Source organism: Chrysemys picta, chromosome 2 (assembly GCF_011386835.1).
Source record: "Chrysemys picta bellii isolate R12L10 chromosome 2, ASM1138683v2, whole genome shotgun sequence".
NCBI classification, from domain to species: domain Eukaryota; kingdom Metazoa; phylum Chordata; order Testudines; family Emydidae; genus Chrysemys; species Chrysemys picta.
The window spans coordinates 39470118-39490216 of NC_088792.1; the positions used below are offsets into that span (position 1 = coordinate 39470118).

At 38.7% G+C, this 20099-nt stretch overlaps 1 protein-coding gene across 21 annotated transcripts in view; it reads left to right on the plus strand.

Moving 5' to 3' along the window:
• Positions 1-20099, plus strand: part of NEBL (nebulette) — a 389302-nt gene that overhangs the window by 352436 nt on the left and 16767 nt on the right. For 10 of the 21 annotated variants that reach the window (XM_065582984.1, XM_065582985.1, XM_065582983.1 and 7 more), the window contains 4 exons: positions 254-358; positions 1416-1587; positions 6312-6404; positions 8682-8825. In XM_065582984.1, coding sequence (XP_065439056.1) covers positions 254-358; positions 1416-1587; positions 6312-6404; positions 8682-8825 — 514 coding nt within the window. Of the gene's footprint in view, positions 1-253; positions 442-1415; positions 1588-3725; positions 4035-6311; positions 6405-8681; positions 8826-15658; positions 15855-20099 lie in introns of those variants that run through there. The other 11 variants (XR_010598234.1, XR_010598237.1, XR_010598235.1 and 8 more) reach the window with 11 other exon arrangements.

Genomic DNA, 20099 nt, shown 5'->3' on the forward strand with positions numbered 1-20099 from the left:
GACTTTCAGCCACTACTGACTTTTTGAATGAGTGGCCAATGGAATGAATGTGTCCATTGGCCATTTCCGGTCCCCTCCACCACCCGCATCCTAGATTTAAAAAACAAACAAAAAACAGCAGTTGTGAGAGAGGACGAAACAGAAAAAGTTTGTATAAAATGATTTGGAAATGTCACTATTGTGAGGCTTCATATTTGCAGTGTCTTTCAATGTAAATGAATGCTTCATGTGTACTGTTGTTGCTGTTTTGTAGGTCAAGTACAGCAGTGATCAGAAGCAGATGAAAGGTAGACCTAGTGTGATTCTTGATACACCTGAGCTAAGGCATGTCAGAGAAACACAAAACAACATCTCAATGGTAGGGTACATTCTTCAAATAACTAGATTATACTAAGGAATGACACTTGACTGTACACTGGCGTTTACCCTTCATTAATCTAGGTAACTAATTAAACACTGTAATAAAGTATGGAAACTGTTTTATCTCTTATGTCATTCAAGGGAGAGAGGGGTCGCTAACCGCATACGAATGTAATAAATATTGTCAAAATACTAATAAATGGCTTTCTAACAGTTGATTGTCTGGTTTAAAAAAAAAGAAACTTCAGGCTGTTCCTCACCGTTTGAGCATCCCACAGTTTGACTGGATTAGGTGACACACACCACTTTGTGCCTGTGCATGTTCCTGAATTGTGTGTGACTTGAGTCTTGAAATTAATTGTGTTGAGTGTGTGTGTGTATGTATGTTGTATATACATATTAAAAACATCACTGATTAAGAATCTTTTTAAAAAATCAAATAATGCATAATCAGGAATACTGCCTTTATAACACTTACTCGTATCAGTTTTGTTCCAAGGCTTGGTATATAATATTTTTTCTACTCTTCTGTCCCTTTTTGGAAAGCAGGTTGCATAGGAACAACTTAATTGCCCATAATTTCTATCTTTATACAACCAACTGGTGCTTAAAAAGAAAAGTCAGAGGAGGGAGTATATTTTTTATATAAAACGGTGCATGTCAGCAAAATTCCTTATGAATTAAATTACTTTTTAAGAGATCCTTCAGAACCCTGTCCTAATATCACAGGGTTGTTTACATTGTTAGATGTACAGGTCAGCATCATTGCGTGAAGACACTCAGGAGCTTGAGTTAATGCATGATGGAATGGCAAGCAAAAAAAAAGTAGTGTTTTTTTTTTTTAATGGTAGCAAGTATGTAATGAAATCATATCAAGGAGATGGACTGGACCACCTGTCAGGTCTTTTCCATCTCTGTTTCTATGATACTATTATGGTGCAAAAATCAAGGAATAAAATTGCTCATTATGAAATAGTTCTTGCTAGTTTTAGCATAATTCAGATGGGTTAATATCAGTCACTGCTGGGGGAAAAAACATTCCTATTCTTTTCCAGGTGAAATATCATGAAGATTTTGAGAAGACAAAGGGCAGAGGTTTTACACCAGTGGTGGATGATCCTGTGACAGAACGGGTGAGAAAAAACACCCAGGTTATGAGTGATGCTGCATATAAAGGAGTGCATCCACATATAGTTGAAATGGATAGAAGACCCGGAATAATTGTTGGTAAGTTGTTAAATAATGTTGCTGTCCAGGGATCTGTGTGAAGATAAAAGGCTCTGCTTCTCCTCCTCATTATAACCAAGAAAAATATCCCCTTTTTTCATTTTAGTTGGCTCTGATTGTGATGATGGTGTTAAATATCATTAGCTTACCTTATTAGTCACTATACACTCTTCCTCAATTCATTATTTTGTGAGGTTTTTTTCTTTTAAATTAAAATTAAGGGTCAGAATTGGGGTTTCAGAGAATAATTGCCAGGCAGAATGGGTAATTGTAATCAACCTTATCAGTTTCAAACTAATGAGGATATTAAGTAATCAAATGTTAAAATGAAAGACTTGTTCTAGATACTAGCTTTACAAAACCATAAGAAGAGGAAAATTGCAGAGTAATATAAAAGGTATTCTAATCACTACATCGAACTACAAAGAGTAAATTATTATATTTGAGACTTTATAATATTTAATGCAAATAAATAATCCAATAGAAAACTGCTATTGACAGTCTGCTGTAGATTAGCCCTGAGAGAATTCAGCTTCACCCTTGGAATGCATGGGGAGGCAGACATTTGTTTTAAGGTATAAATTCTATTTTTTTTTTATTTAAAAGTAGAACCACCTCTCCTATGAATTCAAATAGTAATCAAATGCTTTCATTCCTAGTCTGCATTTCCCAGTGTGAAACTTGTACTGAAGTATCAGTACAATGGCAGCTACTAATGAAATCACTAATATTATGAAGATCTGAAACAGTAACAGGTATTTCTAGAAGCTGGGGGGATATGTTCTTATTTGCTACCTAACTTTGTAAGATGCTATAAATAGTCAATGCAGTTTTTCTTTAACTTGAACATTGATGTAACTGGCATTCACTGTTCAAGAGAGATCTAGGGCTGTAGTGTTCTTCAGTTTGAATAAACTTGTATCCCTCTAACACAACGGTTCTCCACAATTTAAATTCTGCAGATCAGTTCATAAGGAAAGGACCCCCTTCATCAATCGCCTCCTCTCCCTACCTATAATGCCTTGGGAATGCTCCATAAGAGTGGTACACATGGTCCTAGCATTTTGCCTCTATATAAATCCATGGTACACCCACACCTTGAAAACTGCGTGCAGATGTGGTCGCCCCATTTCAAAAAAGATATATTGGAATTGGAAAGGGTTCAGAAAAGGGCAACAAAAATTATTAGGAGTATAGAGCGGCTTCCGTATGTGGAGAGATTAATAAGACTGGAACTTTTCAGCTTGGAAAAGAGGCAACTAAAGGGGGATATGATAGAGGTCTATAAAATCATGAGTGGTATAGAGAAAGTAAATAAAGAAGTGTTATTTACTCCTTCTCATAATACAAGAACAAGGGGCCACCAAATGAAATTAATAGATAGCAGGTTTAAAACAAACACAAGAGAGTATTTTTTTCACGCAACACACTGTCAACCTCTGGAACTCCTTGCCAGAGGGTGTGGTGAAGGCCAATATTATAACAGGGTTCAAAAGGGAGTTAGATAGATTCATGGAAGATAGGTCCATCAATGGCTGTTAGCCAGGATGGGCAGGAATGGTGTCTCCAGCCTCTGTTTGCCAGAAGCTGGGATTGGGTGACAGAGCATGGGTCACTTGATGATAACCTGTCTGTTCATTGCCTTTGGGGCACCTGCCATTGGCCACTGTCAGAGAACAGGATACTGGGCTTGATGGACCTTTGGTCTGACCCAGAATGGCCGTTCTTATGTTCTTATGACAACATCTCATTCTGTGGCTTGCCAGTAGCTCTTCAGGTAGGCCACAGCTCAAGAACAGGTGCTTTACAGGATTGTTCAGGTTAAGGCCATAAGTGGTCAGAGAGAAGGAAATGGACACGGTAGCTCTCTGGGCCATAACATTTTGAGGTCTTGAGTTCAACTGTCTCCCTGAATTTTCATATCAACTAATATTTGCTCAAACTGAAAAAAGAAAATCTAAATCCTAAAAGTTAGCAGAAATGGGAAAGGGGAAGAGAACCTGGCTTTATTCATTTTTCTCTCTCTGGTTGTCCTATTTTCTCATTTGCTCTGCCTGGCATGAATACAGGCCACAAGAATCCCCAAGATGTTCATTCTAGAGACTTCTGTACCTAATCACAAGGGTAATTTATTATAGAATTGAATGGAGACTAAGAAGACATGGCCTTCTATCATAGAGAATTTTATAACAGGGAGTGACAGGGCTCTACCCAGTGGAAGATAACTTTGCAGACTGTGAAGGCCTTGCACATCTTGGCACTAAGGCAACACAACCTCGTCAGAGGAATCATTGGCCTGCCATGGAGACCCCAAAGCCAGAACCACCATCTGACTTCCACAACTAGAAGCAAGGTAGTCAGCTAGGAGTAGAAGAGCTCACACATTCGTGTGGTCCACAGCATCCTCCTATTCAGCACATGTTTTAAAACCCAGCCAGTGCTGCATTGTAAGCTTTATTTTCGCTTTGTGTACGTGTAATTTACTAACGCAACCATGAGTATAATGACAGAAGGGCTCAGTGGCACACACTCCAGTCAGTCATAACTGAGCTCATCTCACAGAACATAAACTTCCCCGCTTATAAATAACTTATTGAGGAAAAGTTAGCACTTGTGTACCATTTGTCAAATACAAGTCCTTTAATAAAAGAAAAAATAAAGAGAAATACTTTTTTTTTTAAAAGTGAAAGCAAAAAACAATAATTATTTAATGGAAATAGCCTATGACAAACCTGAGAGCTTTACATTTACTAATATTTCAATTAATGTCTTTCTCAAATGACTTGCAATCACATAGACTTGTTTAAAAAGAATCAAGGAACTCCTTCAGGGGAGGTCCTTGGCATCTGGAAAAGATTGCAGGGTCAAAAAAAACCCAGCCCTGACTCTCTTAAGTTAACCCCAGCTGATAAATGTTCATTCAGGTAGGGAGTAAACTTCCTTATTAGAACCTATCTGGTGGGCTCTCTAAGTGTAATCAGTGGAGCCCTAACAACTTTTTTCAGTGCCCGAACAATGCCAAAATTAACAACTCTGCTCTAGAAAATGGAATTTTATGTTACGCATAATAGGACAGTCCAAAACCATTGAAATAAATGGGATATTTCCCAGCCCCCAAATTCTGATCTGTCTATGGATTGGTGAAGTAAAGTGGGTCCATGCAGCTTATATAGGTAAATTCCCAACAACAATATTTTCAGTTGGATAGAGGCCACAATGAAGCTGAAGTGCCCTATCTGATGAAGTGAATTGCAAGATTCTTGTTTTATATACATTATTGCAGACTACACAGGATCATAAAATCAATATAATAAATAAATTGTTTGTATACTGAAGTCCATACGCAGTTTTCATGTTTTTTATTTAGAAATGCACAGTGAAGTATGAAAAACAGGGGACTCACCAATTCACTTCCTCCTTCAAGCCTGTCTGTGCTTTACATAGAAGTTCCAATTGTCATGGCTAGGGCTAACTGACTGTACATTGGCTTTCCATTCATTTTGTCTGCAGGATCTAGTACTACACTCCAATGTAAGGCTCTAGTAGATAACATGTAGCACACACAATGAATCCAGCTCCAGGCTGTGGGACTTGTTTTATTGGCTGTGCCTGCTCTTGTTGTCACCAATTGCAGGGATCTGGCATAAGCAATCCAATAAAACACTTGGGATGCCACATATGTGGGGTCCCCAGGGTACAGCTTTACCTAGTGACTTATAAATTAGCCTGATTCCACTCCCCCACAGCAACAGGGCCAAGTTCATTTAATCTCCTCCAACATATTGGGATCCAATCCTGCAGATGGCTTGTCTAGCAAGACACACATGAATGAATGTACAATTTGCCTTTTTCCCTGTTATCTGGTAGATCCATATTTTAATTGGTCACACTTAGTATCAAGGTTTGATTTTGAAACGATTAGTAGGTTTGATATGCATGTTACAGCCACAAGCAGTACATTTTACCGATTGTGGTAAGCCTATTGACAGAAGGTTTTATAGATGGTTATATATACATGGTTATAAGCAACCTTTTGACTTGTGGAACTCTATAACTATTGAGTAGTCATTTAGTAAAACGTGTAACCATTTCAACCTTTTATACATTGTTTATAAATGACGTCTTCATATAAAATGTAACCTTTTAATCTGAAGACCTCTATTCTAAGCTATCTGATACAGGATGGTGAACTGCAAAGTTTGTAATGATTTCTGTATAGAATTGTGAGGAAAAGTCTTATGGTTCTAACTGTTACTAAATTAATAAGTTGTGGTCCAGCAGTGCTTTGGGATAATGTGGGGTAAGATGTGGCCTGTGCCCTAAGAAACTTATGTTCTAGGACGACAAACAGAAATAACAGTTAAGACACAGAAGCACCAGATAACTGTCTAGTGCTATCTAGTGTAATGGGGGTTTTAATTGTTTCCATTGGAATAGCCTTAGAAAATTGGTAAAATTAGTATAGCCTTATAAAATGTAACTGTCACGGTTGACAAAATTAAAAGGAAAAGCTCATAATGAATGATGTACAACACTTAAAATGAATGCAACACAGTCTTTTAAATGACAGCTGAGAAAACAAATGCCTTCTTGTCTAGGAATGTCTAGATCTTTCCATTAATGTCTAGATCAAGGCAATCCCTGTCATTTTAAAACTTCTTGTTCTCATGCTTTTATTTCCTTCACTGCTTGTCTGTCTTATCATTTCTTTCTTTTGGGAAAAGACCTCAAAGTTTGGCGCACAGATCCTGGCTCCATCTTCGACATTGATCCTCTGGAAGACAGTATTCAGTCTAGGAGTCTGCGTATACTTTCTGGTATTGCTTATATCTTGAGTTTTCCCCAAATCCATTTTTTAATGAAGCTGTTGTATCAAATTTTCAGGTCAATATGTCAGCCATATGTTGTATTTTTTCATTTTACAACCATTCTACTTTTAAAATGAGTGTATTAAAGGAAATTATAACTATATTCTCACACACAGCTAAGAAACAGTGAAGGCATTTTTCTTAAACTAGAATTACTGTTTTCAGTTACAGTTAAAACTATAGTAATTCCAGTAGTAATGAAGTCTCTTGTCCTGATTTCCAAATAACTGGATTTCACTAAAACTTCAAAGATACAGGAGGGTTTGATTCATAAAATAAGTTTCATGGTCTTGTGCAGTTTTTACTTATGGGTTACAATGTATTATATTTACTCTCACCTGTCATTTGTTTACAATAGCACCTGCAATGTGCTTTATGCTTTCCAAACATTCAAGAAAGGACAGTCCCTGCTCTTAGGTAGTGCACACTCTGAGGATAGACGGACAAGTAGACAGAGGTTAGGGGAAAGGGAACAAACACAGGCAACATATTATGGCCTGACTTCCATTATTGTCTTGTTTTCTACTAGTGGTAGGGGCTTAAAGAGCCTTTTGAATTTGATTAAAAAGTATTTCCACTCACCTTAATAAAGAAAGCAGAGGAGGTCAGGAGTGTGGGGTGTTTTTGTTTTTTTTTTAAGAAGAACTTAAGCTGATTTGCAGACAGTTTATTAACAATAATACACATTTAGTGATGGAAACAACTGGCAGTTTTGCCATTGACTTCAGCAGGGCTGGGATTTCACCCTTGGTCTTTTGAGCTCTTAAGCTTGCAATTCTTTAAATATTAAAAATGTATTTAAAATAGGTTCTTCCAAGTGTAAAATTGATTAAAATAATCTTTCTTTGCTATTTTTATTTTTATATTTTTTCAAAATACCTAACCATAAATATCCTAAAGCACCATATTAGAGGAGACCTAATCTAAAGCCCATTAGACTCACTGGAAAGATTCCAGTTGTCTTTAGTAGGCTGTGAGTCAGATCCTAGTAGCTGGCCAGATTTCTTGTTTGAATCCAAACCAATTTTGCAATGCAGTTTACCAGGAGATTATCGATGAAGTATAAGCACATTGTATAAGCATCCTCGACCTTTTCATAAGCTTCCTTCATGCCCTACAGCCACGGTATTTGAAATCTTTAAATTTCTTCTTTAAAAGTATATATAAAATAAAAATACAGCAGTGACCACTGACTTGTCAGGATGCTAAACTCCTAACCTATGCAGTGAGCTAGACTATATTTTTCTTGCTGTGGAAAAAAAAAGATGGCTATTTTAAATAATAATTAATGGAGATATCCCATCTTCCAGAACTGGAAGGGACCTTGAAAGGTCATTGAGTCCAGCCCCCTGCCTTCACTAGTAGGACTAAGTACTGATTTTGCCCCAGATCCCCAAGTGGCCCCTCTCAAGGATTGAACTCGTAACCCTGGGTTTAGCAGGCCACTGCTCAAACCACTGAGCTATCCCTCCCACCCCATAATATAATTATTATATTATTGCTCTCTTTCACCTCAATCTTCCCTCAAAGTTTGCCACATTTTGGGGGAGGAGGGGGAAAGCTGATATTTCCAAACAGTACTTTATCCACACTCTCTCCTTCCATCTGGGGCTAAGTAATTAGGACTGAAAATAAATGTAAATTGTCTAGAGTCACTTGTATATTGAGTCTATAAAAAGAATAGCATTTAATGTACAGATGGGTCACTCACTTTCATGTTTGAGGCTTTGCAGACTTCTCAAGCAATTTTATGGAGTTTGTGCTTAAATAAGTTTGAATATCAAGCCTTTTCCCATGTGATTTAAAGCCATGCTTTTTTTTTTTTCCTTTCCCAACCATGATCCAATTTAAAAGCAAATGTGCCCGTTTTAATCTGAGACACTTTTGTATATATCGGGTGGAATAATGCCTTTATTTTTCAATAGCAGTTTTTTCTCTCCCTTCTCTGCTCCATTTTCACCCTGTTTTTTCCTAGGATCTCTGCCCCTGGCCCTCCTTTCTTCTCCTTCTTTATACCATTTGAAGCAGAATACAAACCAGTCAAGTCCTAGTCAAACTTTTTTAAACCAGTGATGTTCCAAATGAATGTGCAAATGAACGTGCAAATGAACAAAGTTCACCTTTCAAGCTATTGTTACATAAATCATTTGCTGTGTTATTTGTTTTGTTCTATTTTGCTCTTCTGTCAGCTAACTGTTTACTGCAGTATTCTTTTCCCCTTTGTAGAAAAAGCAAGCCGTTATAATAAACAGCATTTCCATTCCACCAGTACTTTTGGCATGAGTTTGGGCGGTGAAAAGTCAGATGGTTCTGAGACAAACCCTAGCCTTTCTTACTGCAGTGAGGTAACAAGGCCATCTGATGAAGGAGGTATCCATGGAGTCCCACTTTTCCCCCCACTTATAACATTGTCACACTGTGTTCAAATCTCACAGGCCACTATTAACTCAATGAACCTTATTTATGCATAAAACATTAGACCCATGTGAGCTTTTGAAATACTTGCACTGAAGTTGGTCCATGGGGAGGCACAAGAAGCTTTTCAAGCTTCCATACTTATTTGCATGCCATCTTTCTATTCCCCACCTCATCACCTTTGGGAATTGAACTGTAATAATCTGAAAGCTTGAGTAACTGCCATTTACTATAATGAAATGAAGACTCCTTTTGTTCTAACAAAACTCACCAATCTGGTTTTCTCTCTTTTTGAAGACATAATGGGAGTGCACAGTGTAAAAGAGAAAATATGCAACTTAACTAAGCAGCTTGAACCTACTTGTGATTTCCAGTGAACAAATCAACCTTATAATAACAGTTGAGGGTCTTAATGACCAGATCTCACCATTACCATAGTAAATATCTGTATGCACTAGGCTATTTTTGATACCATGAAAGGAAAAGAAGAAAGACTGAGACCTTTCTTAGATAAGAAACCTTTCCTGGGCTCTCATATGCTATAGACCTGAAAATAAGGTATTCAGAAAGTACATTTAGAAACTAAGATTATAATCTGATATTTTTCCAGTGTATAGTTTTGTATCAGAATATTGAGCAAAAGTTGTTTTCATTAGTACAAGCTCATACCACAAACATAAATACCTCTGCTGATGGATCATATGGTATACAGGGTTGTAAAATAAATAGAAGATCTCTGAGAATGATATTTTGGATCTTTAGAAAGTTAAATGTGAATTGTCTGTACTAGTGTGACTTTCTGTTCTATTTTCAATTTGCCATATGAAAAGACTTGCTTATCAGAACATACTGATACCTTGGCTTCATGCTTCTGCCAACAATTTTCCCTTTTTGAGGATATATATATATATAACTTTGTTCAGAGAAGGTACTTTTTTGTTGTTTGCTGGGAATTCTACCACATAAGTGTGAAATGTTTATTCTTCCATTTGCTCACTTTCTGTCAACATTAGAAATAGGCCAGAAGCAAAATATTGGTTGTTGAACTTTGAAAATGTTGGATCATGATCCAAATTTTGTGGGTCAGACCCATCTCCAATTAAATTGCAGCGTGTATTAGACTCTATTTGTGAATTTTTAAAGTTTAAAAACAATGTGTTCTAGAATTTAAAAAATTGTAGGATGGTAGAGACAGCCAATATTAACTTTGGAAAATATGGGCATTAAAAAATGAAAGTGGTTTTAAATATCTTTTAAAACTTTTTAAAATGTTATAGGATGTTAATATAGAGATACTGCCACCAATTCATAATTTAGGATTCTTCGTTGCAATTTAGTATTAGAAGGGTACCAAGCAGTCTAATTGTAAACTGCAGAAGGCACACATGGAGCCTGATGCCTTTTAGTGCAGTACATTACAGCATTGTTGTCATAGTGCCTAGAGGTCTCAACTAAGATCAGAGCCCTATTATGCTAAGTGCTGTATGTATACGTAGTAAGTGATAGTCCTGCCCACAATGGCTAGACAAGGCAGACTAAGGATGGGAGAAGGAAAATAGTATTATCTCCTATGTTCAGATGGGGGACAGGCTCAGAGAAATAAGTTGACTTGACTTGTCCGTGGTCACACAGGAAGTCAGTGAGAACTGGGAACTGAGTCCTTATCTCCTGAGTCTCAGTCTGAGAATAGTATAGTAAGTAGGGTGGGTATCTTATTGGTTGCTTTGCTATTAACATTCTTTGTTTCTGTGTCTCTTTCAAAATTCATTGTTATTATAGAAATACAGGACTTGAATGGATCTTGATAGGTCATCAAGTCCAGTGCTCTGCACTGAGGCAGGACTAAATATTATCTAAACCATCCCTGACAGGTGTTTGTCTAACCTGTTCTTTAAAAACCTCCAATGACCGAGATCCTATAACCACCTGAGGTAATTTGTTCCAGTGCTTTACTACCCTGACAGTTAGGAAGTTTTTCCTAATGTCTAAATCTCCTTTGCTGCAATTTAAGCACATTACTACTTTCCTGTCCTCAGTGGCTAAGGAGAATGGTTTGTCACCCTCCTCTTTATAACAACCTTTTACATCCTTAGACTTATGATATCCCCCCTCAGTCTTCTCTTCTCCAGACTAAACAAACCCAGTTTCTCCAGTCTTTCCTCATAGGTCATGTATTCTAGATCTTTAATCATTTTTGTTGCTTTCCCCTGGATTTTCTCTAGTTTATCTACAGCTTTCTTGAAGTGTGATGCCCAGAACTGGACACAATTCTCTAGTTGAGGTCTTTTGCAACAATATTGCATTGTTGTTTCATATTTAGCTGGTGATCCACTATTATCCTCCTCCCTCCCCCCCCCCCATATCCTTTTCTGCAGTACTTCTTCCTAGGCAGTCATTTCCCATTTTGTATTTGTGCAATTTATTATTTGTGCCTAAGTGTAATAATTTGCATTTGTCCATATTGCATTTCATGCTGTTTATTTCAGACCGTTTCTCCGGTTTGTCAAGATCATTTTGAATTCTAATCCTCTCCTTCAAAGCACTTACAACCCCTTCCAGTTGGTATCATCTGCAAACTTTATATAAGTGCACCCTCTATGCCATTATCCAAATCGTTTATGAAGATATTGAATAGACCCAGACCCAGGACAGATTCCTGCTGGACCCCACTCAATATGCCCTTCCAGCTTGATTGTGAACCACTGATAACTACTCTCTGAGTATGCTTTTCCAACCAATTGTGTGTCCACTTTATTGTAAGTTAATCTAGGCTATATTTCCCTACTTTGCTTATGAAAAGCTCACGTAAGACAGTATCAGTCTTACTAACGTCGAGATATATTACATCTTTGGCTTCCCCCCATCCACAAGGCTTGTTGCCCTGTCAAAGAAACATAATAGGTTGGTTTGACATGATTTGTTCTTGACAAATTCACATTAACTGTTACTTATCACCTTATTATTGTCTAGGTGCATACAAATTGATTGTTTGATTATTTTTGCTCCATTATCTTTCCGGGTACCGAAGTTAAGCTGATTGGTCTGCAATTCCCTTGGTTGTCCTTATTCCCCCCTTTTTTTATAGATAGGTACCTTTTTGTCCTTTGTGCAGTCCTCTGAGATCTCTCCCATCATCAGTTCTCAGAGATAATCACTAATGGCTCACAGATCTGTTCAGCCAGGATGAGGGGCCAGGACTCAATGAGGATTTGTTGAGTAGGACCCTGTTAAGATCAGTGTATTGTAGCAAGGTATTGTTACCCTTTTTGACCTGAGTGGTTGGCCAATATTCAGGATCTTTCAGGTTATTTCCATTTGGGGGATACACTGATGCCCGAGGCAGGTATTTCTTTGATGCAGCCCTGTTTGTTTACAAAGAATGTATGTAAAATTCTGTGTCCCTGAACAGAGTATGAAACAAACAGGGGACAGTTTCTTTTTTTCACTGTTCCAAGCCTCTTTCTAACCAGCATTCCACCCAAAAGCTGACTTTAATTTTTTTTCTCAAAATCATGCTATGAAAGCATCCTTGCTGCCTTCTCTGGTGTTTCTGCCCCTTCTCCCTCACACACATGGCTCCATCAAACAACCCCCAGTCCCATGCATTTACATTCAGACCCCAGGGAAGACTCTGACTGCATGATTGAGCTCCTCCAGGCTTGCATGTGGTCTGTGTTTTGAGTTGTGGCTCTTATTGTTTCATCTGTCTATACCACACAGGAGCTTAATTGCTTTTTTATGTTTGTCCTGAATGAAAGGCTGATGTTACACCCACCAACTTCAATGAGGTTTCGCTCAACCCCCAACGTAACAATATGTTGGGTTTATACAGTCTGGAATTAAAAATCAATGTTAGAAGAAATTTTTTTTTTTTGTCTGAGTCAAAGAATCCTTTCTACCCACTCCTGACCTTCCTACCACCTCCTTCTCATAGCAATTCTCCAGGACATCTTTGCTTGGCAGTCTTAGGGAGATGCCAGGAACTCCACTCTTCTTGCTAATTACAATCCAAATATTTGTTGAGCTGCTTGATAGCTTTCCTTTAAGGGGCTTTGGGAATTTCCCTCTTCTTAAGGGATGGAGAGTGCAGGGGCCTTTCAGCTTCCCTTGCTGCCCTCAGCTCACATTTTCCTCTTCAGTGTGCTGAGAAGAGGTGCTAAGTGAATTACCTCTAGTTTTCTCGTTGTGGTTGCTGTGGCTATCCGTTGTCTTCACTAGTATATGACATTTCTTTTTGGTTGGGTTTTAAGGCTGTTATATTTGTCTGGTTTTTTTGGTCACAGGACCAGGCATGTTGCAGCTTTCGCACAGGCATCTTTAAACTGTGGCTAAATCTGAGGGAGGAATGAATTCAGCAATTCCACAAGACAATAATGCATGTAAATGGACTGTCAAGGTTTGGCCAAAAATGCTCTAGCTCTCTCTACAAGGGAAGAGCATGCTGGCTCGTGGTCTGAGCCAGCATCCTGTATCTGGGTGGGCAGGAGACCACATAGTTGGTAATATTTTCAAGAATACCTAAGTGACATGGATGCTTCAGGCCCATTTTCAAAAGTGATTTAGACTCCTAAATAACTTTTAGAAATGGGACTTAGGCACCTGTATCACTTAGGCACGTCCATAAATGTTACTTTGTGGCCATGAATTAGAGTAGGTTCAAAGAGTGGCTTGTGGTTGGGAGTGGCCTAATTGGTTGCAGCCACCATTTGCTGCAAGAACTGCATGGCATCTGTATACCACTTTGTCAGCATGTAAGGGCTGTAAAGCCTGTAAATGAACTGCAAGGTGCCAGGGGAGAATTCTCCCTACACCGCCCTCTTTTGTAAAATCTGGCATAAACGGGTGGGGCTGAGGTAATCAGGAATTGGAGTAGCCATAATGCTATCACTCCAGCACGTAGGCAGCCTGAGATAGTAACTTACATTTCAGCAACTACAGCAGCCCGGAATATGAGCAGAACAAAGATGCCTTCGAACTATGTTTGGCTCCTCTCTCTGTAGCAGAGAATCTGGTTTTATGTTTCTTCCCCTAACCTTCCATTAATTATTGTTTTATTTATTAATCTCACACAAAAAACTTGGTAACATTAAGTTAAGGTTGCAGGCATGTGTCAGTGATTTGTGTGTGTATTTCCCTTCAAAACCATTAGTTATAATAAACAAAGAAACAGAGTATTACATATCCAGGAAATTCTGAGTGGGATTAAAATTACAAGTAACCTAAACCTAGAGTATGGAAGTTCAGAGTTAAGATAGGGAGACTACAGCTGCGATCACTTATGAGACTCATCCCCACCCCCCGAGCACCTGGAACAAATTGTGCATTAGAACAAATTATTATTTAAAAAACAATCCAGGCTCTTTCATGATGGGGCAGAAAGTAACCATAGAAGCCCATGTGATAGTATTATGAAGTGCTAGTATGGCCAGCTATCAGAAGATAGTTTTAGACAGTTTTAGTCGTGTTGGTGCTACTATTGTGATATTACCATTATTTTGATCACTTCCATTTTGTATCACCCATTTGTGTCACTGAGCTTGAAATTGGAGAGTCTTCTGCTCTTGTGTTTCAAATTAGAAAATCCAAACCTCCAGCACTGGAAGGGTTAAATTGTCATGATTCACTGCTACTATCTCTTTCAGTTCTTGTTTCATTCAATAGTTTGGGCATTCACATTTTGTTTTGATTATAGTTCAGAGAGTCTTTTCCTTAAGGTTCTTCCTTTTATTGTAGTTATCAAGTCTTTTATGGAAGTTTCCTTCCATCTTGTTTTGATCCCGAAATGTTTTCATTTAACTTTCCAATATTCTTTTGCTTCTTTCAGTTTTTATTTTAATTATCTTCCAATTTACTGTATCTCAGTGGGGCTTTCATTTCAGCTCTTGTTTTGTTCTGATATACTGTCTTTTTTTATTTAAATCGGCAGAATTTCTTTTAAACTTTACCCAGTTTTGTTTTGATTCTGAAAGTTCTTCTTTAAATTTATCTTAGTTGCCATCTGGTATTGGATTCATATAATTCAGATCATAATGCCACTATATAAATCCATGGTATGTCCACTCCTTTAATATTGCATACAGTTGCGGTCACCACATCTCAAAAAAGATATAATAGAATTGGAAAAAGTACAGAGAATGGCAACAAAAATGATTAGGGGTATGGAAGAGGTTCCATATGAGGAAAGATTAAAAAGACTGGGACTGTTCAGCTTAGAAAAGAGACTACTAACAGGGGATGGCAAAATGGGGTGGCGAAAGAGAATAAGAAAGTGTTGTTTACCCCTTCGCATAACACAAGAACCCAATGAAATTAATAGACAGCATGTGTAAAGCAAACATCGCACAAGGCACAGTCAACCTGTGGAACTCATTGCAGGGGATGTTGTGCAGGCCAAAAGTATAACTGGGTTCAAAAAAGAATTAGACAAGTTCATGGCAGATAGGTCCATCAGTGTCTATTAGCCGAGATGGTCAGGGTAACCCCAAGCTCTGGGTGCCCCTAAGCCTCTGAGTGCCAGAAGCTGGAACTGGACAATAGGGGATTGATCACTTGATATTTGCCCTGTTCCGTTCATTCCCTCTGAAGCATCTGGCACTGGTCACTGTTGGAAGACAGGATACTGGGCTCAATGGACTATTGGTCTGAACCAGTATGGCCATTCTTATGTTACTGTATTTTGTTCCAATATAGTGTCTTTTTGTTATTGTTGTTAAACTCTTCCTGGTTGGTTTCTTCCTATTGTTATCCCTACATTCATTCATCCTTTTTATTTCCTCTCTATCTTTCAGGTTTTCATTGTCATGCTCATGCATACTGTACATCCCCTCCGCCAACACAGTTTTCTCCAAATGTCTGCAGCCTTTCTTATTTTAAGTTTTCTTTTAATTTGTGAGTAGGAGGAAGGCAATAAAGTGGGTGTCAAATCCCTTCTGTCATTTGCATAAGATGGTTGGACCTAGTATTGTTACATATTGGAAAAAATAGGTAGGTTGATGTTTTAGTTTTTTCTAATTCAGCTTTATGTTGTCTTAAGATCTTTACAGAGATCTTTGTCTAGGAAAAAGCAAAGACAGCTGGTGACCCAAAAAGGCTTAGGCCAGGTCTCACAGGTGAATGAAACACTAATACTGAAATGAATTCTAACCAGGAGGCACACATTTATTACCTTTTAATTTTAATAGGAAAAACATTTACATAGGTCCAATGCTGTGTTAAATGTCCTCATGCCAATATTCAGGCTTGAGCCTTTCAACCTAACCCCTGCGATTCAGCCAACTCCAAATCCTCTCATCTTCCCACTGCAAAGGGGAATGAAGGTACACATGATGTGTACCTCACTTTGCAAAGACTTAGCCTGGATGCAGAAGGGGAAATGTTATCAGGGTCCACCAGCCATCTCCGGGGACTCTCACTCATGTTTATTCCAATATTGGCGATCACTCAGCATCTTGGAAACAACTTAAACTAGACCTCCATGATGGGGCGGGGAGGGGCAGCAACTGCAGAATAATGGGTCTCAGGGCACAAAGCAAGGCAGACACATCTCTCCTCCTGTACTGCTCTCCATCCCCTTCCAGACATGATCTCAACATGTGTTTTGGGTGCAGGTGACACTCCAGAGCACCTTAGCCTGCAGCTCTCCCTTCCTGCCCACCTTCTCCAGGATTCCAGGAGATATCTATCCTCCACTCCACTAAGATGGGAGTGCATTGCAGGCTGGCAGGGACATATAGCATTGAGTGCGGATGTGTGAGGCTAGTTTAATCACAGACAGCTGCTCAACTACAGTTGTGCCAGAAAACTTAGCCCATTTGCCATGGCCAGTTCTAGTGCTTCTTAGACCCGTGTTTTTGGATATTCAGACAGAATCCAAAACCCACTCAGACTTACAGTCTCAAATACAAATAAGAAATTACAAAAAATGGCTGTTTTTACTGTGGGAAAGAAAGATTTCCTTAGCTTTAGTACTTATCAGCCACCTTCTTTGAGCTGAGACAAAGAACAATCCCTGGGGCATGTCTACATAAAATAGTCTGTCCTGAAAGACAGCACATTTTCATTTATACTGCTGAGCTATTTCATATAATAGTCAAATACATTTATAGTGAGCTCCTTTTCTTCCATTTCATAATAGGCCAATGATCACTATCATTAGAACTGTAGTTTGAATACTGCAATGCTTTGAACAAGTGTGGGCCTCTCATTCTACTATATCTCACTGCCAACAAAATTTCATTATATACCACTTCATGCTAGGTGCTTCCCACTACATCAGCCCTGAAGTTGATATTTAAACATTAGTTTTGCAGAAAGAAACCCCTAGACCCACTCAGAGATGCTTGTGCATATGCAGCCAAGATGATGCACACACAAAACCTTCCTCAGACTAAAAAAGTCACTGCCTCTTGGATCATGGAAGCCCCAGAAGGCCAGGTATGCTGTTACACACTGGGTTAGCCTAATCAGGAGACAGTTGAGCCTAGAGAAATGGAGGAGAGAGGATCTCACTTATGGCAGGATTTGGGGAGCTGCTCCCTGTTCTGTCTGTCCCTCTCCCCACTTTTTGTGCCATGTAGACTGCGTACATTAGGGTTGTAGTAACCTTCTTATGTGGCTCCAGCAAGCAGGAAGAGGGCTAGGAAGGGAGTCTGAGTTAGAGTTTTCACCTTCAAGATGCAGAAAACCTGGCCAGTGCCTTACCCCCTGAACAAAAAGGGTCCTCGTGCCAACTATCACTAATTATTACTAAAATGTTTTCGAGAATCATTTTACACAGACCCACACACAGAATAACACAAGATGTGTATTTTCATGTTATTTTATTACCTTTCTTACTTTATCCTAACACCGTGCCAAAGTCTGGACTACAGGGAGTGAACTGTAGAGCACTTGAACATATCCCACGTGAAAAAAACATCCTGACATCAAATCTTTGAATAAGCAAGACAGTACAAACCGGCCAAGCTTGTTAAAAACCTGCCAGGGGGCAACCCTAGTAAGAGTCCAGTCTCTCTCTCCCTCTCTCTCTCTTCTTTCTCTCTGTTTTTCCTTCAATTTCTACTGCAAAAACCTGCTTTTGAGTGTAGAAAAGGGGTTGTCTCCCACTTCTGCTCAGGGAAAAAAATGTAGGGAAGCTCCTGCCATCATCCATAGCAGTGGACCCCCTCCCGCACCAACAAGTATGGTTGGTTGGAGGATGCAGGGAAGAAGTCTTTGGCCAGATAAACCCCCTCTCCATTTCCAGTGACTGAGCTCTGTCAGAATAAGATGCCAACCGGAATGAAACTGCTATGTTATATTTTCTTCTCTGGCAGCCAAGGCAGAACCCCTGTTGGGAAGCTGAACCGTATTTTCCCTAATGTAGTTCCCTAGGGTCCAGTAATCAAAAATTGGGAGGACAAGAGTTGTGGATTATACATAGGGCCCTACCAAATTCACAGTCCATTTTGATCAATTTCACGGTCAGAGGATTTTAAAAATTGTAAATTTCATGATTTCAGCAATTTAAATCTGAAATTTCACGATGTTGTAATTGTAGGGGTCCTGACCCAAAAAGGAGTTGTGTGGGGGTCATAAGGTTATTGTAGGGTGGTTGTGGTATTGCTACCCTTACTTCTGCGCCACTGCTGATTGCAGCACTGCCTTCAGAGCTGGGCTGCCAGAGAGTGGCGGCTGCTGGCCAGGAACCCAGCTCTGAAGGCAGAGCCACCTAACTGTATGGAAAGAACAATAGACTTTTAGGGATCGCCTAGCCACATTCCAGTGCATCAGCAGGCTTCCCACCACAGAGACACTTAAGACTGGACACCACAAAAGAGAATAGTTTGTTTACTCTCTCTCCTTTTGAGTCATATATACACTTCTCTTTTCCAGCATCATCTTTCACTTGTTTCTGAATTATTTTTCTTTCAGACTATAGAGAATGCTTTTAATTTTATTTCTTGTAAATTCAAGCTCCATACCAACTTTGCCAGCCTGAAAACTAGATGTGAGAAGAATGTCTCTTTTCTGGCAAAGATAACCACATTAAAGTTTTCCTTTCTTTCCATGTCAGTACTCATAAGATTTTTCTGTTTTTTTAAAGTGCCTAATATAGTGTGAATAGTAGAAAGAAATCAAAATAATCAGTACATCTGATTTAAATTTGTCGACTTTTTTTAAGTGACTGAAGTAGTAAACTAAAATCTTTGATGTGGGTAAAATGCACAGAGATAGATAATTATCTGTTCTATATTAGTTGGTACCACAATTTATTCAATGTATACATTGTGTTTGCATTAAACATGAGATGAAGGTTTACCTGCTTGCAAAATTGGGGACCCCTGCAATGAGAATGGATTCTCTTTGACAAACTGATTTTTGACCGGACCAGTGCATTTCTCTTTAAAAAGGTTTACTCTCACAGAATACCCTGTATTAAATATCTCCACAAAGGAAATGAGTGCTTATTTAGGGACCATGACTTAGTTCTTACCAATTTAAAGACTCTATCTTTAAATGCAAGGAGTGGTGGTTTTTCATGTCAGCTTCAGCCTTCCCTCTCACATTGATTCCTAGGAAGTGTTCAAAGCTGGAGTCATTTCTACATCTGTAAACATTTAAAAACAAAAACAACTACATCACAGGTAGTTAGAGCAAGTCTTCTATACGTCCTCAGTGGACTGTATGCAAGCATCAGGGAGTTCCTGGGAACAGGAAAGTGATACCGGTCTTGTAATTGAGGGAGAAAGGCAAATGAAATTTGAGGTGCATTTTCAGATTTCCTTAGTAAAATGGTATACAAACAGGCTGGGTTTAAAATACGTACACTCGCTTATAGATAAAGTTCTGTGAAAGAAGTATATTTAATATGCATCATGAATTCCTGCAAAGAATCCACTTTAGCATTCAGAACTATGTAAGGCGGGGCACCCAGAATGGTTCCAATTGAGAAGGAATGTTAGTAGGCACAACATTTGTGCATTGGCTCACTCAGTCTTATCTAATCTATGTTGCCTAGCCTAGACTACCAAACTCTTATACGGTGACACCCCCTCCCCACTGTACTATGAATGTGTTTGTTTGATTTACAGGACAAAGTATTAGTCCAAATTGAGGACTAGATTTCATTCTCTTCCATTGGAAAACACTGAGGCATCAGTAAACCCTTGTTTTCACATGTAATCTTTTGAGAAAGAACTCAAAGTTAAAGCTAAAGTTTACTCTCAGATATGTAGAGAATCTGTTGAT